The 24,945-nt window shown below is 40.2% G+C and overlaps 1 protein-coding gene across 2 annotated transcripts; it reads left to right on the top strand.

Annotated features, from left to right (window-relative positions):
- Positions 1–9,121: 9,121 nt before the first annotated feature.
- Positions 9,122–24,107, top strand: LOC308582021 (dual specificity protein kinase CLK4-like). 2 transcript variants are annotated; one of them, XM_081184822.1, is made up of 13 exons: positions 9,122–9,272; positions 14,872–15,023; positions 16,026–16,245; positions 17,368–17,455; positions 17,831–17,897; positions 18,422–18,538; positions 18,636–18,802; positions 18,905–18,999; positions 20,360–20,489; positions 20,751–20,833; positions 22,434–22,513; positions 23,581–23,668; positions 23,750–24,107. In XM_081184822.1, exons 2-13 carry the CDS (start codon positions 14,872–14,874, stop codon positions 23,888–23,890), a joined length of 1,428 nt encoding a protein of 475 aa, XP_081040948.1. In that variant the 5' UTR covers positions 9,122–9,272; the 3' UTR covers positions 23,891–24,107. The 2 variants fall into 2 exon arrangements, with proteins under 2 accessions (XP_081040948.1, XP_081040949.1); XM_081184823.1 differs by having other exon boundaries at positions 16,029–16,245.
- The last annotated feature ends 838 nt before the right edge of the window (positions 24,108–24,945 follow it).

The following is a 24,945-nucleotide window of genomic DNA, read 5'->3' on the forward strand; positions in this document are numbered from 1 at the left end:
AAATATTCAAAAACTGAATGATCAGAATCCCAGACAGGAGACAATTAATTTCTCAGTGTCAGTGCTGCTGTCATGAAATACGTTGCCATACTAGCAAGAACCTACTAGGCTGGTAAGTAATTTGCATCATCTGCCATTGGAATGGAGAGCAGAGTATATGCTTTCAGATATACAAATGCAGTTTCTTGGGGATGTGGTGCAACCTTGGAACAAAGCTTTCATGGCTTTATCAAAACAGTGCTAGCTATTGTTAATATTCAGTGTGAGCCAAGGACAGTCCATGCATATGAAACAGCAATCCTTGTTATCTTCATCTATCACTTAAATTTCAAGGAGCGAAACTGGAAAAGTCAACTGATGTGTTGATGTGCACAATAGGACATTCCTTTCCCCTCCTCCTGCTGTTCCCCTCCCCCTAGATTTGCGTTGGGAGAACTGTCTAGGGCAGATAGGGGTGGCAGAGGACGAGGAGAGGAAGGGAAGTTCCCTTGAGAAAGTGGAAATCCTCTCACACCATGTTGGCTATACCCCAATGAGTTTAAAGTTAAAAATGCACATGCATGATATTTTCTAACACAGAATTATTTGGCTCCTTAGGTATTGCATTTTATTATAAACAAGTAAAAATGCACATTAGAATTCAGATCTACATAACTGGCATCATACAATACCCATTGGGTTGCATTGCTATAGAAGATTTGTCCCTAGAAGCTAGATAAAGGACCATAGTTAATTTTAGAATAGCAGCTGGACCTGCTGAGAATATGTGTTGTTTTGGGGTTTTTTTAAAAAGTGGCATATGTTAGGCTTTTACAATAGCTATGGCTATTTTTATAAAAAGCCATTTACAATGTTTTCCAATAATTCTAGCTCTCTCTGGTGCTGCCACTAACAGTGGTAGACGGCAGATTAGTGGTAATACCCCCACTTCCTAAACCCTGTGGGCTCGCTGTGACCACAGTGAGTGCTCTTCTGGTTACATAATAATATATAATCATCCCCCCCCCAATCTACTGTGCCACCTCCAGGGTTGGCATAGTTTACAGCACATTTGCAGGGGGAGGTGTTAAGAGAACAAGGCCATTTATGGTCCTTGGTTCTGAACCAATCTGCCCTGGGAAGTCCTGTTTTGGGCCCAACCAACTGGTGGAACACCAGAACTTACTGCAGATGCGCCACCAACTGCAGAAGTGTTTGCAGGCCTCACTGTCTGCCAACAGAGCAGCAGAGTAGCCAGCAGAGCAGCACATATAGCACTTCAAAAAACCTTTCGGCAACTTTAGGATAATAATAATCTCTTGAATAATAATCTCTTGACGTCAGATATGATAACTGGAAAAGTGGCTTATTATTTAAGCAAAACAGATCCCACTCACTGTCAAAGAAACCTGTTCTCATTTATTCCACTACAAAAACTGTCAAGGCTTGATGATGTGCCAAACAACACATTATGTTGTAATTTGAACCTGTACTAAGTGGGGGGGGGGTGTTTTCAAATCATGTTTACTTGGAAGATGCAGAAAGGACTCATTGAAAATGAATGAGTTCTGGTTCTGCTATCCACAAGCCATTTTTTAAGGTACGAAATCCAGCACCTATTTTGTCCAGCAGAAAGCCCAGTGCAGGATTCTAGATCATGGTCTACAATACATAATTAAGGTTGCAAATGTAAACTCATTTTGGATTGGGCAGCTCTCCAAGTAACTGGGACTAGGACTGGGGTATAAGACAAATGCTTGGGAACAGCTTCAGTCCAGAGAACATAGTTGTGCAGAAATCTGCAAATTTCAAACACTTCATTTATTTCTGTATAACCCTTAATTATACACTTGTTATATTTTATAGACATGACCTTGTTGCAATAACAAATGCCTTTGGAAACTTATGAGCATGTTAAAACATCTTGCTTCCCTGTAAACCACCTTTCTTTACACAGGAAGATAGAAAACAATGTAAGCATACATAAAATCAATTTTATTTTTATGAATACTGAGTGTGAGAAACAAAGTATCTGAATTTGTTCATATGAAATCGTACAGACTAATTGCAAAGCTATTGTGGGCTTTAATCTTGCAACTAGGACTGTATGCAGTGTTCTGCTTGCACACTGATTTGGGGGGGGAGGGGGTGGCAGCTTTGCACTGCTGCCCCATGTCTCTCTCAAAAATCTGCTCCTCAAGTTTGGAGAATCTTCGAAGCAGCAGCACAAACGGCTGCACCTTCACATTGCACAGGCGCCCTTGGGCTCCCAGCCATTATTCTTACAACTGCATCCTTAGTAACTTGCCATGGATCAAAGACTTAATAGATAGGAGGGAAATCACTGCAAAACTGCGTGTCAAAAATTCTAAAACAGTTTCTGCATTTTAGAATGCCAGGTTCATGCCTTGCAGTTTCATATGTGTGTCCGCTCTGTTTACCTTCAAACATTTCACAGGATTTGCCATTGCTGCTCTAGGACTAGCTCATAAATGCAGCAGAATCACGTGGTAAAGCTTTTCCAGGTTTGTACCACTGTTGGTGGGGGATTCCATGTCTGCTCTCAGATATAAAATTACGGCCCGTACAAAACTAGCATGCTTAGGGGGAAGTGTAACCTGGCATGCTATTGTGGAGGCAGTAGGGGGAACACTGAAGCATCAGAATCTGTAGTAATATAGTGGAGGGGGAAAGTTCACCGCAATTTTGCCTGCTGTATGAATTGCCCTTTATAGTAGAATTTATAGAGCAATCCACAGCCCTGTCTGGGAGCAAAAGGGTGGAACAAATTGACCACTGTATCTGAAGCCCTGTCCGCGAGTGCTGACCAGGATGGATGCTGGAGGCATTTTTCCCAATTTTGCCATGTTAACTCCAGTCTGGCACACCTGAGGAACCCAGTATGAGCCCCTCTCTGAGGAGTGGATTGGTTCAGCATCCATCGCGGCCCAAAACCATAACCTCCCATTTCGGGAGCTCCTGCCAGGTCATCACTACTGATAGATACAGACACAAAACAACACACCCCAGCCAGTGGATGGAGAACTCTGTTACATGCTAACCTCCAGCAGCAAGGGGTCAGGGAGTTAGAATTGTAGCCTTAGATGCATTCCTATTCATTTCAAACTTCAGAGAGGATCCAAAGAGCTATTTTAGGCATCCCTAAGGGGTTTGGGCATGTTCTTTTGAGATCTGACTAATATTCCCTTTTTTAAAACAGTAGGCTGCCATATCATAACACAAACTAGGTCTGAATTCAATCTGCTAACTAAACTAATAGGAAATAATCTAAAAAGACAAACCATTTTAAAAGCTAAGAACATAAAGCAATGGAAAAGTAGAATATACAAACACTTAAGCAGTTCCCCAAATATGTAAGCATGAATAATGTGTAGATATACCATGCCTCCCAATTGGTAATTTGTGTTTTCAGAAACAGCTCTCTTCATATTGTGACTTGCTTTGTTATTTGAAGTTCTCAAATTATTGCCAATACTTTGACCCCATTGGCAGACAAACAGTAGGGTACTTGGGGTGGGGGTGGGGAAGGCTGTTGTTGTTTTGTGGTTGTACATATCTTTACAAAATGTTAATGGTGATATACTTACCCTGCCTTTCATTAATACTACAAAAGAGCATGGTCATAAGTAGATGATAGCTGTTGGAGATGAAGCCATCCCTCGCAGCATTCTTGTTTTCAGTATTCATCTCCTACCTGTGCTTTTTTATACTACTGTGGTGAGATTGTTATGAAACCCTTTTGTCAGTCACATACAAGCTAATTTACCTATGTACAGAATTTGTATTACAAGCCTAATTTATACTGTGTTTTAACAGTTTGCCTGAACTGTCTATGATTTCTAAATTTTGTAATGTGGGTGTAAGATTAAAAACATTGACATGTGGTTAGTCCAGACTTTTGTCTTTCTTCAGTGTGTACATATTTTTATTCTTGGTAATTGTTTTCCCCTGCTATGCAATACACAGAAGCGGTTTCCTTTACCTCGTCTTTATAGGAAAGGCACCTCCAACTCCTGAATCATTTTATTGCCCTTTCCCAAGTCTATTCTTTTCCTTACTTCTGTTCTAAATAGTTACGGTGATGCATTTGGTTGAAGCATGGGAAGCATGACATAGTGGTTAGGGTGTCTGACTAGGACCTGGAAGACCAGGGTTCAAGTTCCCACTCAGACATGAAGCTCACTGGGGTGACCTTGGGCCAGGCACTTACTCTCAGCCTAACCCGCCTCTTAGGGTTGATGAGATTAAATGGGGAGGGAAAGAACTATGTATGTGCCTTGGAGGAAAGGCACAAATGTAATAAATACAAATGTAATAAATAAAAATAATGGTGGTCCTTATATAGCAGGCACTTACTGTTTTTTTCAGTAGCTATTTTACACATCTTATTCTCACAGTGAAATATAGCAACAAGCCTGATATACAACTTTTCTTTTTACACAGCTGTGGCTTAGTGGAGATCATGTGAACGTGTAGACTTCTGGAAGCAACCTGGTGCTTTTTGCTGCCATGCAATAACCCCTGGACTGGGAGTTGTGCTTAAGCTCTCGCCGCACTAACCACAAACTGCCATGGTTTGCTTAGTGCAGCAGCAGAAAGGACCAGGGCAGAGCAAAGTGGTTGCAAATTTCTCTCTAGGAGCCTGCACAGTCTTACTAAGCCATAGTTTGATTTATTGTTTTATGTTTGTTTGTTTGCAAACCAGCTCATTGCCATACCCTCCGCTTTACCAGTGTTGCCCTTCTTGCCTTAGTACCTAGATGCTTACACCAATTAATCTGCAGCTTTGCTAAAATATGAACTAACATAGTTTTCTTTATTTCTGGTAAGCAGGGCATAAAAACTACTGGTATGGAAAGGATATTTTGGTCATTGAACTGTGTAACCCCTTCATGCTCTCAGAATAGACCTTGTTATTCAAAGACATGCAGAATGCAAGCAGGCATAGCTGTAGCACTATTGCCACCTGCTGAACAGTAAGAGAACAAGTAACAATTATTTAAAACTATGGTAACCTTTCCATCATTTCATCATTTTAACATAAACCAGGGTATAATTTAAGAGAACACGATAAAGATGAGCAATGGTCTAATGTGCAGCCTCATCACAGGTTCAGGACCATTCAGGATGCAAGGTGGATAAATTAAATTTAAAAAGCTTTAACAACACTATTTCACTAATATATGAAATAATTTATGATTTACTTATTTCTAGCTCTCCATCATAAAGGCTCTGGGCGAACAGCAATATACTAATTATTCTAGCCTCCCTGTCCCTAATGTCTCAATGCCAGTTTGAATAGAAATATCTTTGTGAAAGTCCATATAGTTTTAAACCTTTAAAAAGGTTGTGTGTGTGTGAATACAAAACAATTACTAGTTTGCCAGTGAGCTTTTACAGAAAAGAACTAGATATGTGCCAGATTAAGTTACAGCATATATATTACCAGATGGGGGAAATACAGCTAATTTAACAGCCTTTAGGGATTTTTTAGCATTGTTTGGAGAAGAATATTGTGGTTACTATGGCTGCAATCATAAACTCCACTGGGAGTAAGCCTCATTTAACAAGACTTAACTTCTGTGTAAACATGGTTATGATTGTGCTTTAAGCCATTTCCAAGATGTCAGGGTTTGTTTGTTTTTTAAAAAACACCTTTATTTCAAAATATTTAACCAGAAGCACACATTTTCACATTTAGCATTTGATTTATGACAAAAAAATACAAGTTTATGGCACCCAAAACTTTCAGAATTTCAAGCTTCAGAAAAGAAACATCCCATATTTCTTGCCCTCCCACCTCTGTTGTTTTAGAAAGCTAAATAAGTAAGTAACTAATTTCAAGCTTCAGTATAATGTGTAACAGTTCAGTACTACTCAAGCTGCAAATTTGTGCCTACCTACTGGGGAATTTCTTCCATTAAACTCAGTGAGACCCAGACATAGGTTTAGGTGAGACCAGGAATCTCCAACCTTTTTGGGCCAGTAGGTGTATTTTAATTTTGTGAAATACAACATGGTTGCCATGAGGAGCACGACATAATCCAAAATCAGAGAGAATACTGCTATTCCTGCCCACCGCACCCAGCAGACAACAACATGCTTACTACAGGAAGTCAGCTATGTCCGACTGCAAAGATCACACAATATTGATTTCACTCATGTACACAATAATGCTGCTGTCTAGTAAAAGGGAGCGTTCCCCAGTACCAGGAAAAATAATACAAGGTAGCCACATCACACTCACTGCACTTAAACAGACCATGGACACACAAGCAGTTGAATCTTTTTCACTCATATGCACACACCATACACACACGTCACATATACATCTCTCTCACAGAGATCAACTAGTCATGCCGCCTTCTCACCTGACATATATCTCCCTTGCATAGACAGCACATACCGTCTCCCTCCTCTCATCTTGCAATGACTCACATGTACATAAATCTGTCAGGGTGGAGGTAAAACACCGACATGGTAAAAGGTAAAAGTAAAGGGACCCCTGACCATTAGGTCCAGTCATGGCTGACTCTGGGGTTACAGCGCTCATTTCGCTTTATTGGCCGATGGAGCCACTGTACAGTTTCCGGGTCATGTGCCAACATGACTAAGCCGCTTCTGGCGAACCAGAGCAGCGCACGAAAACACCGTTTACCTTCCCACTGGAGTGGTACCTATTTATCTACTTGCACTTTGACGTGCTTTCGAACTGATAGGTTGGCAGGAGCAGGGACCAAGCAACGGGAGCTCACCCCATCGCGGGGATTCAAACCGCCGACCTTATGATCGGCAAGTCCTAGTTTAACCCACAGAGCAGGCTAATTTTTCCCACAAACTGAGAATAATGGGCTTTGTACCTTTTGCCTAATATCTCAGGTTCTAAAAATGCTAGAAACTTTTTTTTTTTTAAATGAAAGCTGGAAACCTACGTATTATGGTTCATCCCAAAAAAGGCATCAAACCCCTGAGCACTAGGCAGGTGACCCCTGGGCTAGACAGTGTCCTGTATCTTGTCAAGATTTTCCAACTGGTGGGCCTCGAGGGGAGAGGTGGTCCAAGATGGCGACGGCTTAGCAAGCAGGCTTCGGAGCTCCACAGATAACAGGACTGTAATTAGCATTGACTGCCACCCAGGGAAGTAATTTTTCATTTTTACTTCTCTACTTTTTAACTTACCAACTTACTGCACCTTCTTGTCTATGCTATGAGAAACATCTTGGGCAAGTTCTGTGAAGCATCCTGGGCAGGCCGCCAGCTGCTAGCTATTAACCGCCAACTCCCTTCTATACTTTGTTCCTGAAACTCCTGGCAGTCTCCACACAGAGAAGCTCTTAAATTTAACAAACTGAGCACTTTCTATTTTTTCTCTCTTTTATGGTTGGTGAAACCTCTCCTTGTTTACTCCCCATGGTGACGCTATGCCTGCTAGTAAACACCACAGGGACCCAGAGGATGTAGCTCTCTCACCGGTTCCCAAACAATCTAAAATAGAGGACTTTTTTTAACAAATCTGCTTTTATAGTATCTTGTCAAATACAATTGTCTAAGAACCTTTGGTATTAGCTATGAATGCATATTACAGCAAAGTGACAAAATACTCGGGTTTTGAAAGTAGGAGGGTGCTAATAATTCCATCCACCCTGCAAAATCACCTCCTCCTCAGTTGTGCTCACCCAAAGTTTCTCCTACCTTTTCTAGCCATACTCTTCCCAAAGAAAGATCCTAGGAAGAAGTATTTACAAGTGCTGCTACTTTTTATTATTGGAGATGCCCTCTCATATAAGGAAGAACTCATTTTGTGCAACTGTACCAGAACCACAGAAGAGGAGTCTGAGCCCTTCGAAAAGCCACAACTCCACAGACATTTTTCCCCAAGCCCAAGCATGCAAGGTACAGTAATGGGGAAGCACAACACATTATTATTTAGTAATATCTTAAAGATTGTTCCAACTTTAGCTCGGGGAAATCAATATAACCATTACTGAACATGTGTAGATGCCTAATAAGCCTGCTGTAATAGCTCACATACTTTATATTATGCATTATTATGTACAGCTTGTTATTGATGTACCATATTATTAGCAGTATGTTGCTTTCACAAGTGACCACCTCTAGCCTAGATATACCGGTAAATCTAATTTCATATGTGAATGCAAAACTCAATTTCCCTATCCTCTACGCAAAATAACCTCCCAAACCGATGATTCCTCCAAACATTCAAAAGTTCGCTTCCAACCACTTATTTTACCCCAGTCGTGCAATCTTGAAAAGGACTCACTAGGCAGATAAGTCCCAATTAGATCACTAGGGCTTACACCCGAGGAAGCGTGCGTAAAATCGGGCTGCAACTGCGAGCACAGCAGACGGATGAGTTGGGAAAGAGGAGCTTGCTGCTCCTGACATCCAGAGCAAGCCTAAGCATGTTTGCTCAGACGTAGGTCCTACTAGATTCAGTGGCGCTTACTCCCGAGTAAGCAAGGCTGTTATCATCCCCACCATCTTCACTCTTCTAGCCAACTTCTGTCTGTCCTCCCAGAGGGAGTCCCGCTGTAGGCGGGGCCTCAGCTGGAATGCAAACGCAGAACCTACATTCCCCGCGCCCATCCCGCTTTATATAGAGATAGGAAATATTAGAGGAGATAATCCCATTGTCTGGAGACAGTTTCCTGGTTGCATTTTAATGCTGTTTCGAATTAACTGGAGAACCTCGCAAGATCTTGAAGAAGCATGTCTCCCTCCCCGCCACTTCAAACAACAGCAAAACCCCAAAAGGTAGCATCAGAAACAGAGCTTCCCCCCCACACACTTTCAAAAGTTGGGAACGTAAGAGCCCTGAGGTCAAAGGCTTATATAAAATCCCAGCCAGTGGCCAACAACTAGATGCCTTCGATAACAACAACAACATTTATACCCCGCCCATCTGGCTGCTTTCCCCTAGCCATTCTGGAGCGCTTACAGCACATGCCCACAAGCAAAACCCGCGCACAGGAGAAGCGCTCTCTATTTTTGGCGCTGCTTTCTACCGCAGCTGCTGCTACAAACCAGAAACAAAAAGCGTAGTTCACAGCCCACGCAGAAGTCGGGCATTGTTTGCGTGTGTGCGCGCGCCTCTATATATTCTAAGTCTACGCATCAGCACGTGTGACGCAACCCCGCAATGACGGGCGTGGCTAGGGAGAAGGAGAGGGAGAGGGAGAGGAGGGAAGCCGCCATTTTGTTTGTTTGCGGACGGAAGAAGACAGTTTATCCTTCGCAGCTCGCCGTTGAGCGTAAGTGGCGGAGGGACGGGAAGCGGCCTGTTTCTCTCTCTCTCTCTCTCTCTCTCTCTATCTATCTATCTATCTATCTATCTATCTATCTATCTATCTCTATCTCTCGTTAGGCCTTTTGTAGAGGCGGGAAACCAGGTCCTTGTTTTGCTCTGTGGGGCTTCAATCCCTCTCACACATCCCCCCCCGACAGTCGTTGGGATATAGAGAGTAGGAGGATGCGAGGTGGGGAATAATTTTTTACGCGTTAAAAGGGTGCTTTTTTAAAAAAAGACCTCGCTTGGAGGGGCGGTTTTGAGCTTCGGAGACGGAGGCCTCCAGCACTTCCTAACATGTAAACCTTTCCCTCACCCCCTGGACTTGTGCAGCCTGAGGTGGGGGGGGGGAGGTGGGGGCGGGGCCGGATTTAGGTTTGATGAGGCCCTAGGCGACTGAAGGTAATGGGGCCCTTTATATGTCCAGCTGTTCTTTGTCAACAACAAATTGTCGCTGTTTTTGTGTTGAATATATGCTATATGGTAATTTATGGATCTAGTAGGTATCTAAAGCCATTTGCACATAACAAAATATGTGATATTTTAGGGAGCAGGCTAGCAGGTGGGGCCCATTACTTACATCATAGGAGCCTACACAACACAAAACACCATTGCTGTATGTAGGTTTTATTTTATTTGTTTTTTTATCTTATATTTTGGAAATGTACATCTAGTTTAAATTTTTGGGCGGCCCCCAAGAGAGTGGGGCCCTAAGCTATAGTTTGTGTAGCTTATACGTAAATCTGGCACTGGGCAGGGGGGAAGGACCCTTAAGCAGGAGAGCCTGAGGTCCCTCTCCTGATGGAATGTCAGCTCTCCTTGGATTGGGGACAGCGGTCTCTTCCATGCGGTAGGATGCAAGCGTGGTTTCCAGAGAGTGGCAAAGCCCAGCATTTCTAGTTTTAGAATTAAGCCCTACCGCGAAGAAGCAACACTTCTTATAGCTAATGCATATTTTACGCAGACAGCCTTGATGGAAGCATTGGGATCAGGGTGCACACAGAATAAAACACCCAATTAGTTTTGGAATAGAAAGCATGTTTTGTTTCATAAACGTTGACGGATGTGACAGTTCAATCCGAGTGTTTAAACATGTGGAGCTTCCTGTCAGAACTTATTTTAAAACATCCTGGAAGTGCAAACGATTAACTTTCTGACTGTGGGAGAATACCTTTCATCACCAAGTGATCGTGGGCGCAGAAATGTAGGCTTGGGGTGGTGTCATTTTGCAGGCCATCTAGTCCAGCCTCCTGCTTCATGCAGGAAATTGAGTCCCAGAGCATTCTTAGTTGATAGCTGCATAGGTTATGTCTCAATCAATTTGGGATTAGTGGAGATACCTTTCAGATCCAGTGTTGGCTCCAGGCTTGAGAACGGCCCTCTTTTCACTTTAGAAATTCACCGACCAATTTTGAAACAGTCCTCCAAGAAGTTGGAGAATTTGTAGCTTTCTTGGCACCGCAGATATTCCAGGCTTGATGGGCTTATTGCATCACTATCTGCTTCACACTCTTCTCGTGCCATTTTGAGTAACCCCAACAGCTCTTCCCTCCCCAACTGAATGTAAGCTGAAATGGCTATTTAAATGAGAGTCCAATTAACCAAAATACAGGAGCTCAAATAAAAGTGTCAGCCAAAATTTTTCATCCTGGTGGGAATGGAAATTTGGATACTCAGGTAAACAGCAGAGGGTAGGGAAGTGAAGTTGACCACATGAACAGGGATTGTTTTGTTTTGTCTTTAAAGTATGCCCCCCCTTTTTTTAGTATGTCCCACTTTTTAGAACAGGTTGGGGAGCTATATTGGATGGAATATTATACTCCGGTAATATTTTGATACGTATTTAATTAATGTCCTATATGGCTGTTTTGATCATGGAAAGCTGACACAAATTATGATTGAGTTTGATTTGTTTGTGTCCATAACTGTTTGCTGAAGCCTTGAGCGCTCTGCCTATGAGAAGACCTATTTTATTTATTTAAATATTTTTATGGTGCTTTCAGTCCCAAAATGCTTGGACTTTTCAGGATTTATATAGATCTGTAATATAATATTGAGAGCTAACAGATGATGAAATGCTATCCAGCAAGGTGGGATTTAAGTTACACAGCTAACCTTCAAATGACTAATGCACAGTGAAACCTTAAAGCATATACCGTATTTTTCACTCCATAAGACACACTTTTTTCCTCCTAAAAAGTAAGGGAAAATGTGTGTGTGTGTTATGGAGCGAATGCAGACGGGAGAAGTGGCTCTTGCTGACTTTTCAGCGAGGTGGGAGAAGGGACCGTCCCTCCTTCCGGCTCATTGGAAAGCCAGCAAGAGGCGCGCCAAGCGTGTCTGCCGCTCTTGCTGGCTTTTTGGTGAGGTGGGAGAAGGGACTGACAGGCTGACTGTAATTCAAGCAAAGGGAGAGCCGTTTACATGCGTGTAAGCAGCTCTTACTCTGCTTGCTTTACAATGAGCCGGAAGGAGGGGCAGAGGGCAGCCCCTTCCACCTCTCCCCCCAGCTGACTGTACCAGTAATTCAAGCAAAGGGAGAGCAGCTTACAGGGCTTCTGCTCTGGTGTCTCCTCCTCCTCCTCTTTTTGTTCCCGTTCCAGCAAGGCAAGGCAGCTGCCCACCACAGGCATGCACAAATGTGAGCTCTCCCTTCCTTCCCTTCCTCCCTTCCTCCCTCCCTCCCTCTTCCAACTTCAATAAAATATTGGGGGGGGGGGCAGGTAAGCCCCACCTCACATACCGCAATTCATCCTTGTAGTTCAACAACATCTGGGGACCCACAGGTTGAGAACTGCTGCGGTCTCAAGACAAAGTGCATGCACACTATATGAATAACAATGCCCATCAACATGGGGGGGGACCTCCCTCAAATATTTGGGGGGGCGAAGGCACCTAGGCCTCTAGGAGTTGGCTGCTATGCCTAGGACAATTCAAGAAAGTGATGCATATGCTATAATATCAACTTTTAGGCTGATACAGTAAAAAAAAATTTTATACAGACTGTATGTTGGCTATGTTTACTGTGATGCCATTGGTTAAAGGTATGGTCAGCACTCAGTGGTAAACATTGGAGAAACCGTACATTACTGACAGTTTGTACATCACTGTATTTTCTTGCAGAAAACCTCCCCCATTCTGATAAGGATGATAAAGCAGAAAAGACTAGCATATAGGATTCCTTTTAAACTAGAGGTAGTCAAATATGCTAAGGAGCATGGAAACAGAGCAGCGGAGAGACATTTTGGGTCACCTCCAACTGAAAAAATGATAAGAGACTGGAGGAAACAGGAGGATCAGCTACAAAAAGCAGATAAAAGTAAGCACACTTTTCGTGGAAATGCTGCAAAGAGGCCACAATTGGACGTGGCCATGAAAGAATGGATCAAAAATCACCGGAAGAATGGCTTCGCAGTCTCTACAAAAATGATAATATATGAAGCCAAACGCATTGCTGTAGAGAAAGGCATTCACGATTTTACTGGATCACCATCATGGTGCTACAGATTTATGAAGCAATGTGGCCTTGCTATGTGCACCAAAACTAGAATTGCACAAAGATTGCCGGAAGAATATGAATCTAAGATTCTGTCTTTTCATAAATTTGTAATTGATGCTAGGAAGAGAAATGGATTTGAAATTGGCCAGATTTGGAATATGGATGAAGTCCCGCTAATCTTTGATGTGCCATCTAATAGGGCTGTTGATCTGAAAGATACCAAAACTATCGCTGTGAAAACCTCAGGACGTGAGAAAACCTATTGCACAGTTGTGTTGTCTTGCTGTGCAGACGGCACCAAATTGCCACCCATGTTAATTTTCAAAAGGAAAACATTTCCAGAAGAAGTGATTCCACAAGGAATTGTTGTACATGTTCATGAGAAAGGATGGATGGACGAAAATGGAATGAGAGTATGGGTTGAAAAAGTGTGGTCCAAACGTCCTGGAGGGCTTTTGAAAAAACCTGCCTTATTAGTACTTGACCAGTTTAGAGCACATATTAGCGAAATTACAAAAAAGTGCTTTAAAGAAGTGAAGACTCATCTAGCTGTAATTCCTGGAGGTCTTACCAGCCAGTTGCAACCTCTTGACGTTTCCATCAGCAAGCCATTTAAGGTCTTTATGCGAAAAGAGCGGAACAAATGGATGGCTGCTGGTAATCATGATCTGACACCTACTGGAGGAATGAAGGGGCCCACTATCACTCAAGTTTGTGAATGGGTGAAAACATCATGGCACTCAGTAAAGGAGGAAATCGTTGTACAGTCATTCAAAAAATGTGGCATTAGCAATGCTTTGGATGGAAACGAAGATAGTATTTTATATGAAGATAGCGAAGAAAGTGATGTCAGTGATTGTGAGCAACTGAGCTTCATAAATTCTGACTCTAGCACTGATGAGTTCTTAGGGTTCAAAGAAGACTAGAAGAGTACCCGAACCTTAAAGTCTCTCTTCATTTGTTAATGAATGTGATGATGGTTCTTAATGCCACTGTTGACTGCTGTTCACTTTACATGGTTGTAATATGATTCTGATATACCAGTTGTTTATTAAATAGTTTAGTACAACATTTGATTCAGAATATTTTTTTTCTTGTTTTCCTCCTCTAAAAACTAGGTGCATCTTATGGTTGGGTGTGTCTTATAGAGTGAAAAATGTGGCAGCTTGATTCTTAAGAACAAATTAGTGTGGGAGGGTAGTTTCACAACCAATTTGACATATATATAGTATATCAATCAGATTTAACAATGGATGAAGAAAATAGGTTTTCATCCATAAGTATTTCTATTCATAAAACATAATGGGGTAGGATATGCAGTTCCATATCTTAAATACTCTTGGTTCTATCCTCTAAGTATATATGTCTAGTCCTTGTGATTGCAAAGTTTGAAATACACTAATCTTGATTGTTTTGTACAGTGGTACCTCTGGTTGCGAACGGGATCCGCTCCGGAGCCCCGTTTCCAACATGAGCAGAACGCAACGCACGTCTGCACATGCATGGGTCACGATTCGCCACTTATGCGCATGCACATGACGTCATTTTGCGCGTCTGCACATGTGCGAGCGGTGAAACCTGGAAGTAACCCTTTCTGGTACTTCTGGGTCGCCGTGGGACGTATCTTGAAAGAACGTAACATGAAGCGGACATAACAAGAGGTATGACTGTATATTCATTGGTCTTGCCTTATGAGATAGATAATGTAACCTAGTGAAACAAGGGCAGGGATACCAGAGCAACAAGATGGGGCAGCTGAAAATAGTCTGTATTGATGATATAATCTCACCCCACACTTGTTTTATTTCTTCACATTTTCAGTTGTAAATGCCTTTCACAGACTAAAGTTATTTCACAACCCAATCTTTGTATGTTCACTCAGAAGCCCGTTCCACTGTGTTCTGTGGGACTTACTCCCAAGTAAGTGTGCACAGGTGTGTGCTATCTAGGCGTTAGTCCTGTTTAACATCTAAATAAACACGTGCAGGAGGGGGTTGTTAATCTCTCATCTTTATTTTCTCATTGAAATGTAACCTTTTTGCTTTGGTATATTTTCCTGTGTTAGATGAAGCACTCAAAGCCAACGCAGTGCTCTGGGCAGGGTGAAAGAAGGAGCTGGGATGAAGAAAAGAGCACACATAGCCAAAAGCGCAGGCGGAAGTCTCATAGCAGTGAAAGAGAAGGCAAATGCTATAAATCACTTAAAAGTGCCAACAGGTAAATGATTCTTGAGTTAATGATCATCTAATTATCATCTAACTAGATGTAACTTAAATCTTTTATTGATTTACATTTGTCATTTTTAAGTTTTCATATTGCTGTTACAATCAGAGTTTTTCACTGGTAGTTCACTTAAAAATGAATAATAGTTGCTGTGATGTTACTCATTATTTCTTTCATCTTGAGAGTATGGAAATGAGCAAAAGCTTTTAAAGCACTATTTAAGAAGGCAGTTGTGGTCCAGATTGCTTTCAGATATATCTGTGTGTGCGCACACATATGTGTATATGTAGACAATACCATATTAATACATCGGTATATACATACAGATGAAATGTGATTCATTTCTAATCCATGCTTTCTCCCTCCATGATTTCTGCCTGAAATTGCTGCCGCCATCTCTCTTGCTCACTGATTTGTCTGATCTATCTCCCTCCCCCAGTGATTTCTGCCCACCAGCAAAACACAAATAAGGAAGTGGGCAGACTCTCGTTTGGTTATCTGATTCAGCTATTTGTGTAGTGAGGTTTTGATATAATACTTTGTGTTTGGATAAGTTGAGATTTTGGAGAAAGTGTGTTCCAATAGTGGGACCTTTATATTTACTGATATAAATAAAAGTCCAATTTGACTCTGACTTGTTTTCTGTACTGCTTTGTATGGGTTTCTGAAATCAGGCCCTTTTAATTGGTAGTTATTTTGCTTTAGGCCTTTACTATTCACCTAGCTCTTGACTATTGTTAGTTTTGAATGTAACTTCATGAGATTTAGTGTTATCAGCAAGTGAGATAGAGCAAGGCTGATGATAAGGCTGTCCTGAGAAAGCAGTCACTGCCTTTGAAGAAGAGGCAGTTTATGGCTTTGAATTGAATGCATTGAATTAGTGATTTTCCTTTTGGGAGCACTCCATACTTGCACCATTTTGATGGTGGGTAGATTTATCTTTCAACAAGGTTTTTTTTAAAAAAAGTTGGAAAAATAATTTTTATTTGTTTTCAGCAGCTACTTGGAAGATAGATCCATAACTAAGAGAGACCGTCATGACCGAAGATATGTTGAGGAGTATATAAATGACTTCCGTGATGTAGATGACTATAAGCATTGCAGAGAGTATGAAAAGAGTCGCCAACATCATTTTAGCAAATCCTCTGGTCAAAGTGGGAAAAGTAGTCATAAAAGAAAGCATAAGAAACATGACCCCCATGACAGCTTGTATTCGGTATGCATACTTTAAAAATGTATTAACAATGTATTAGTGTTTTAAGTTTCTTCATGGAGTATCAGATTCTCTGAGTATCAGTGTTTAAAAAGTTTCAGTTACCTGAGCTACAATTAAACCTGGGTTCTCTTAATCTGCTGTTAATATATACATAGCATGTATTCAGACATTTGAAAATGTTTACATAGTGAGTGGTGCCAACCACATGAGTTTTTGTCTGAAGCTTTCAAAAACTTGAATGATTTCTTAGTTGAGCTGGTAGAGAGAAGCAGTCAAGTGCTGTTCTCATTTGAATGAGTTTTATATCCTTTTGAAGCCACTCTTTCCATCCCATCTCCAAAGACACAGAAGGTATTAATTTACATGGAATTAGCTGTGAAAAAAGTCTAATGAATTCAGCATGTTTCTATTCAGTAGTTTAGTTCAGTCCCATGCAAATTTTGATCATTCACTGATCTGTCAGAAAGCATTCCCTCTACCAATTAGCAAGGAAAGGAGTTTGGATTTTCCAGAAACGGTATGACACTGCTGATGTCTACATTCAAATTTAGGATTATTATGGTTTAAATAGTATTTGTACTTCTGAATTAATACACTCAGAATATTAGATTGTAGACTGCATTTCATGAATTATGAATATTTTCCCTTTAGCTTTTTGAAATATGGAAGAAAAAAATTAATTGCTTTGAAGTTCTGCTTTTTTAAATAATATTATTTTAAAATACTTTGCTAGATATTCAAGGAGATCAGACCTAGTTATTTCAAAAAAGTAGACACAAATGACAAAATCTTTTCAAATAGCAAAAGTAAATATTTACATTGCAAATTTAAATTTTAGTCTTCAATTAATCCATAATTTGAGAACAAAATTGTGTTGTGTTTCTGTTGTCTTACTACTCTTAAATATTTATCTGAAAATCTGTTCCTTGCCATGTTTTTCTTCTGTAACATAAACTGTGCCCTGTGAATTTCTGGGGACTGAATTTGAAATTGCTCCTGCCAACTGTTCGTGGCCTGGTGCGTAACTGAATGCCTGAATATCCCCGCTGAATGAATTGCGTATTCTACCCTGAATTCACTCTGATATATTGATTGGCTGGACGATCTTGGTGCCGTTTCCAGAAGAGTCACCGAAGGAAAAGATCCAGGAGTGTAGAGGATGAGGAGGGTCACCTGATCTGTCAAAGTGGAGACGTACTAAGAGCAAGATGTATAGAATATTTTTCAACCCTTTTTTTAAAAAATCAGCAAAAAATCTGTTTAGACTAGTATGTTAGAAGAGGAGTAGGGGTGGGGGGGGGATAAAAAAAAATCTTCATTGCCCTCTCTTGTCTTTTCTTTTGTCTTTGTATTATTTTACATTTCTTTTCATTTCATTTCTGTATTCTTAAATATTGGTATTCAATGCTACAATAGTAAATGCAGCTTAAGTTTAGACTGATAGCTAGATAGCTGTTTCATGACACCTATCCAATAAAATAATGCTTTCAAAGGCAAACACTAAGTTAATGTTTTTACTACGACATGCTTAACAATGTTAATCTTTGTTCAGCTACTTCAATAAAAGCTTTGGTTTATTTTTTAGATGAAATTATTTCAACTTTAGGGGAAGGTGCTTTTGGAAAAGTAGTAGAATGCATTGATCATCACATGTAAGTATGCAATGTATCTCTGAAACAATGTTTTCCATCTGAAGGTAGAAATCTAATGTACATGAAGTTTTGTGAGACAAGAACAGAAAATTAGACAATAATATTTCTGTAATACAGTATTTTGAAATAAATAACAGGTGCATTTCAACAAACACACCATCCCCAGTAAGAAGCAGTTCTCCCCACCACCAGCTGTTTTTTCAACTCTCCTTGTGGGCATCTGGGTGCACCTGGCTTTAATTTGTGTAATGCAACTTTCAATCATACTTGGGCTAACAGTAGAAGTTATTTCATTCTTAACATTAATAATTAGATGCTCACTGCAGTTGCTATGTTCTTCTGTGAACGTGTACAACAAATAAAACGGATGATAGCACAAAGTTAGCTTTTTTGTCTCAAAAATAAGTGTTATAATAAGTGTAAAATAACCATGATTTACCGATGCATCCAGTCTACAGTAGAATGCTTGACACTTGGTTGAAAATGGGCAAATTTAATTGACAGTATTTTACTTTATTCCATAGGAAAGGGATGCATGTAGCTATAAAAATTGTGAAAAGTGTTGGTAGATACCGAGAAGCAGCTCGTTCAGAAATTCAGGTATTGGAGCACTTAAATGCCTTGGATCCTGGCAGCAGATTGTAAGTATAAACAAGAATGAAAGCATTATTTTAAACAGTATTAAATTACCAATTGTTTTTATTCAGTTATTGTTCTGGTTGCTTTCTTTTTTTCTAGTTGTTGTGTACAGATGCTGGAATCGTTTGAACATCATGGCCATGTTTGCATTGTATTTGAGCTGCTGGGACTCAGTACTTATGACTTTATTAAAGAAAATAGCTTTTTGCCTTTTCCTATTGAACTTATTAGGAAGATGGCTTATCAGATTTGTCATTCTATAAACTGTAAGTATATTTAAATTTTAAACAATTTCTCCATAACCTAAAATTATAGGCATTGATTTGAGTTTTGTGTTCCTACTTTCTCTCTCTCTCTTTTTTTGGCAGTCTTGCATCACAATAAGTTGACTCATACAGATCTGAAACCTGAAAATATTTTATTTGTAGAATCTGATTATATAGTAAAGTATAATTCTAAAATGGTAAGTTCACTTGCTTTAAGACTTCTTCCCAGTGGGCTATTTCTACTTTTTTATGGTCAACCATGCCTTATACAATTTCTAAGTTTTACTTGCATCAAGCAGCCTTTACCGTAACACAAGATGTATTCAATTGCATATTCAGGTATTCTACTTAAGTACTTTGTGGCTGCTAAGACCAAAATCTATTGATAAATGATAGTAAAGGCCTTGAACAGAAGATCAGTCATTTTTTCACATTTATGTGAAGATGCAGCAGATGTGCTGATGACAAAACAAACCAGTACTTGTACAGTGGTGCGCCGCAAGACGAATGCCTCGCAAGACAGAAAACTCGCTAGACGAAAGAGTTTTCCGTTTTGGAGGTGCTTTGCAAAACGAATTTCCTATGGGCTTGCTTCGCAAGACGACAATGTCTTGCGAGTTCCTGCTGGTTTTTTCCCTTTCCCCCCTTTTGCTAAGCTGCTTAGCCGCTTATCAGCTGATCCGATCAGCAGATAAGCCGCTAATAGCGCTAATCCGCTAATCCTTCAATGGGCTTGCTTCGCAAGACGAAAAAACCGCTAGACAAAAAGAATCACAGAACGGATTCTTTTCGTCTTGCGAGGCACCACTGTACTACTAAGTGTTATGCTGATGTGATTTCTCACAAGGCTTATGGATATAGTATAGCTAACGAACTGTGAAACTATGGATTTGAACTTCCTATGTAAAAATTAGTTCACCTAGGTTAGCTGTTGTATCATTGCTCTGAATATGAAAAGCATAGCTTGTTAAACTACATTTGCCTTAGGTAAGTATAGAGGCTTCCCCCACTCCCAGATAGGAAGGAGAGTCAAGGGTATTAAAGGTAAAGGTACCCCTGCCCGTCAGGGCCAGTCGTGACCGACTCAGGTTGCGCTCTCATCTTGCTCAAGAGGCCGGGAGCCAGCGCTTGTCCGCAGACAGCTTCCGGGTCATGTGGCCAGTGTGACTAAGCCACAGCTGGCGAACCAGCGCAGCACACGGAAACGCCGTTTACCTTCCCGCTGGAGAGCGGTCCCTATTTATCTACTTGCACTTTGGGGTGCTTTCGAACTGCTAGGTTGGCAGGAGCTGGGACCGAGCAGCGGGAGCTCACCCCGCCGCGGGGATTCGAACCACCGACCTTTCGATCGGCAGGTCCTAGGCACTGTGGTTTAACCCACAGCGCCACCCACGTCCCTGCGTCAAGGGTATTACATTTTGCCAATTCCATGTGCATGAACAGTAGACACAGGATGGAGTAAATCTGCAGAAATCATGGTTTGCTAAGTCTTTGTGTTAACAATGAGATTCAACTTCTTTTTAAAAAATAATGATGTTCATTTTGACTTTGTTACAGAGGCGGGATGAACGGACACTGAAAAATACAGATATTAAAATTGTAGACTTTGGAAGTGCAACATATGACAATGAACATCATAGCACTTTAGTGTCTACAAGGCACTACAGAGCACCTGAAGTTATATTAGGTTAGTAGAGAATTTTCCTGGAAATGTAACAATTCAAGGAAACATATTTAAATAATATTTATATAATTTAAACATTTGAAAAATTACTTTTAATATTCATGTATAATATTACTGCTTAGTTGTGTTTCATAAAAGTGGAGGAAAATAGTAAATCTAAGAATGGTGGATGGTTTATGAAATAACCTCAAGATTGTTCAGGAGATGGCTTTCTAATCTGAATTGAATTTTCAACTAACTAATGTTTTGTGAATTACGTTATAGCCCTTGGGTGGTCCCAACCCTGTGATGTCTGGAGCATAGGATGCATTCTTATTGAATATTACCTTGGTTTTACAGTCTTTCAGGTATGTGTATGTCATTTTTATTTAGAACTTTTCACTTGAGTTGCAGTTCAAAATCTGGTTTAAAATTTATGTTAATGCTTTCATTTGATTTTTGGCATTTCTACAAGTATGTAGAGTTGAAATGCTCGAAATGTTAAATGTACGCTAGTCCAGCAAATGTTTCATAACACACTAACATTTAAAGAATTTGGCTGAGATTGTTTCGAGAATAAAGTTACTTGTAAAATGTGTGGAAAGAGTTTGAGCTGCATCCATTAGAGCCACTCAGCTGATGGTAAGGCCTCCACCTGCAGACCAGGGAAGGAAGTTTTTGTTGGCTTTTTGCAGTATGGTAGCGCTGCAGAGAGCTTGCTGGGGAGATCATGCATTAAAAAGAAAGGACTCAAAAATAACTTAAAGAAGGTTTTAATAAGAAAAACAAAAACTCCATTTACACTAAGTATATTAACAAACAAACATGACCCAGCCACCAACCCATCCCCCAGGGTAATGGGAGAGCTAGGTGCTGCTCCTTATATACTCTACCCAAATGCTGACACGCCTTAATCAAATACAACTCAGCAGCACCTGCTATGTTTCACAGCTGTAAAGCTGGGTCTCGTTATCTTGCTCTGGCCCTTGCTCTGGCCCCTTAAAGACATACACATGGAGTGGAACAATGATGAACCTTTACATTTAAGGAAACCATTCAACAGTTTTCAGCTCTTACCCCAGGGTCTCCCTTAAATCCTCCCCTGACAGTCCCCAAACCCTATGGAGCAGATTTGGGGTAGGCTGTGAAGTCAGAAGGGTGTTGAAGGAATCTGTACCATTAACTGAGTGTCACTGTTGGATACAATCCAATATATTTATGGTATACTTGTCGATAACATCTTTGGAGGGACAGCAAGCTTTTTGGTATAATGTAGATCTGAAACTGCTGCACATCACTGGGGCTTCTATCATGCTTATGCCAGAGTTCTTTCTGTTATCAGTTTTTATGGGCCAGAACAAGGATATGCTATTCAAGGACCTGCTGTTATTTCTGTTGGTCATTGCTAGACAAACAGTTGCTCAGCAGTAGAAGTTTCTGAACACTTGGGACTTACTGTGTGTATTAGAAATGTCTGGTTGGTGGTGACAGCAGAAAAACTGACACATAAGAGACAATGAAAAACCACAACCTTTTTATGCCACTTTTTGGATATTTATTACATCTGCTTCTAACAACAGCCTGCAAAAAACAGTTTCAGTTAATTTCAGTTATTTGGGAAGTTTAATGTTTTTCTGACGTCATTTGAGACTTAATTGCAAATTTCAATTCTCTGTATGATCTTGATTATACCAGTTCTTTTTTCTGTTTTCTTTATTCTGTATTCCTTGGTTTGTTTCCTTCTGGTGTTCCATAAAGCTGAAAACCTGAGCGGTGGGTGGGAATGTTATACTTAGAAGATTAGCAACACTGAGTTAGAGGGGGAAAATAACGCCTCTATACTACTGTATAACTGTTTTTTAAATTATGTTTATGGGCAAAGTATATTTTGATTCTAACTTCAGCAGTTGGTAATGTGACAAAGAATAAATATTGCATACATTAAATTCCTGCCCCTCCCCTTTTCAGACACATGATAGTAAGGAACATCTGGCAATGATGGAGAGGATACTAGGACCTTTACCCACGCACATGATTAAAAAATCAAGGTAAATTTATTTTAAATTGTATAAATGTTCTATACAAGTGGTTAAAAATACGCTTTGTTTTCTGTTTTTGTAAACTACTTAAGCATGAAGTTATAATTGTATATGCCACTTACACATTCTGCAGTTAAGAAATTAAATTGAACAAAAATTTCCATTTCATTGACCATTGGAATTCTTACATGATTTTGTGATTGTTATTACATGAAAATGCTAAGAACAACAGGAGACACCAGTAGTTATTATGAAACAAGGGGAGTTGGTCTGTCCAATTGACATTTATCGCTTCAATCCTGTTGAGCTGCAACATATATAATGGATCTGAATATGTACTCTGGGCTCTCCCTCTCTTTCTCCCCTGTATTTGAAATTCGCAGTTGATTGTAGCAGCAGCTGTTTAATTTCATTGTTTGACTTGTAGAGACCAAAGTGGTAGGGAAGCTCTCCTTTTCCCTCCTCCTCTCCTCTCCTCCCCCCCCCCCAAACTGCTCTATATTGAGATGCTGCTGTAGGATTTCTAGAGCTTCCGCTTGGCTTCCTGAGGAGGAGAAACATCAGAGTAAGACCAAGCACAGCAATCCATGAGTAAATAAGACAAGTGTGATAGGAGAAGTGAGGAAATATGCTTAAGAGATGAAAGAGCACAGGGGAGCTTAGGTAAGAGACCTGCAAGGATGGACACCCGTTCTTTGAAGCTTGCATTTAAGCGGCTAGATTTAAGACTGATATCCTGTGTACACAATGGAATACATCCACTGATCTCAGTGGGACCTGCTTCCAAGGACACGTGCATAGGATTAGTAGCAATGGCCACAAAGCTGACAGTGGTCAGATTGTTCAGAGGAAAAACTTTTGGAACCTTAGAAACTATTGTTGGGGAAAGATCTGATGAAGATTATACCTGTCAGGATGTGTAGAGGAGGTGGCCCAGAGCTCACAGAAATGGTGAGAGAAAGGAATGAAAGAGAATCAGCTGGAAATTAAAAATATCTCAAGGACAAGGGGAAGAAGGCTGCACTTCAACAACTAAAAAAGAAAGGATATATTTCATGTAGCTTTTTTGTATACAGGAAACGTTACTTCCACCATGACCAGTTGGACTGGGATGAACATAGTTCTGCAGGTCGCTATGTTAGGAGGCGGTGTAAACCACTAAAGGTAAGAGAGTATTATTTTCTTCCCTCTACTTGATTCTGGAATCCAAAGAGATGTATCTAAAGTTTATTTCTCTTTTTCCAGGAATTCATGCACTGTGATGATAAAGACCATAAAAATCTTTTTGACCTTATTCGTAGGATGTTGGAGTATGACCCTGTCAAGAGAATTACTCTAGATGAAGCCCTGGAGCATCATTTTTTTGACCCTTTAAAAAATAGATAAATTCATTTGATCTATCTTCCTCCAAACAGACGATAAGACTGTGTCAGTTAACAACATAATGTGAGAAGATGTAAATAATAAATTATTTTTTCAATTTATTTTGTAAATATTACCATAATTTTTTTGTATCGATGCTGTGGCTCTCTTGTTGAACAGTTGTGGTATTACTGATCATGGATGCATTAATGTACACATTAAATTTTTTCATTTTCTACAAGTGATTGCACTTTTTTGAATTGAGGCAACTGTTGATATTTTGAAGACTGCAACATGGTTAAACATTGTTGGACCATTTTAATGCCGAGTGTTTTTGGAATTGAAGTCAGTGTTTGGGAAAGGTCCTTTTTTAGGCTCAATGTTTTCTTAAATTGTTGTGTTTAGGCAGGCTTAAAATTTTATTAACCTTTTAAAATACTACAGTTGAAATGAGATCTAGTTTGATTGCCTGCCTGCCATTTTATTTTTCAGAATATATTTACCAGCCATTTTAATTAATGAGTGCATTGTTTCCCCATTTTTATTAAGTTGATTTGTAAAATCTACTTTATTTCATTTGGGAGGGGAGATATTAAAGACAGTTGAAAAGTAAAAGCATTGTATTAATTGGGTGAAATCCAGTGTTGTTCATGTGTGAGCATTCACACTTCCACTCATGTAATGGGACTTCCCCTTTTTCTTCATTCCTACAGAATCAGCTCCACAGGAATCTGATCCTCTGGAGCAGATTTGGTGGGGTCAGCTGCAGGGGGAGGAAAGGAAAGTCCAGTTGTGCAAGCAAAACTTCACTTGTCCACTGTTGGATTTCACCAATTGTCCTTATGAATGTGATTGTTAATGGTAGGCAGATTGTGCTCTCGGTTCTTGAATATTGGGGGTGTGGATAAAAAGCCGTGCTTTACCTTTGCCAAAAATTGCTAGATAATTCTACTTCCTGGTCTGCTAAAGAGACCAGAAATTGCAGCTAGAGATATTATTCACATTTTCATTATCAACTTTAAAGTAGCATGTGTCTCAGCATTGAATCTTTAATACTATATTTAAGGTCTGTTACAGCA

Source organism: Podarcis bocagei, assembly GCF_964188305.1.
Source record: "Podarcis bocagei genome assembly, chromosome: 2".
NCBI classification, from domain to species: domain Eukaryota; kingdom Metazoa; phylum Chordata; class Lepidosauria; order Squamata; family Lacertidae; genus Podarcis; species Podarcis bocagei.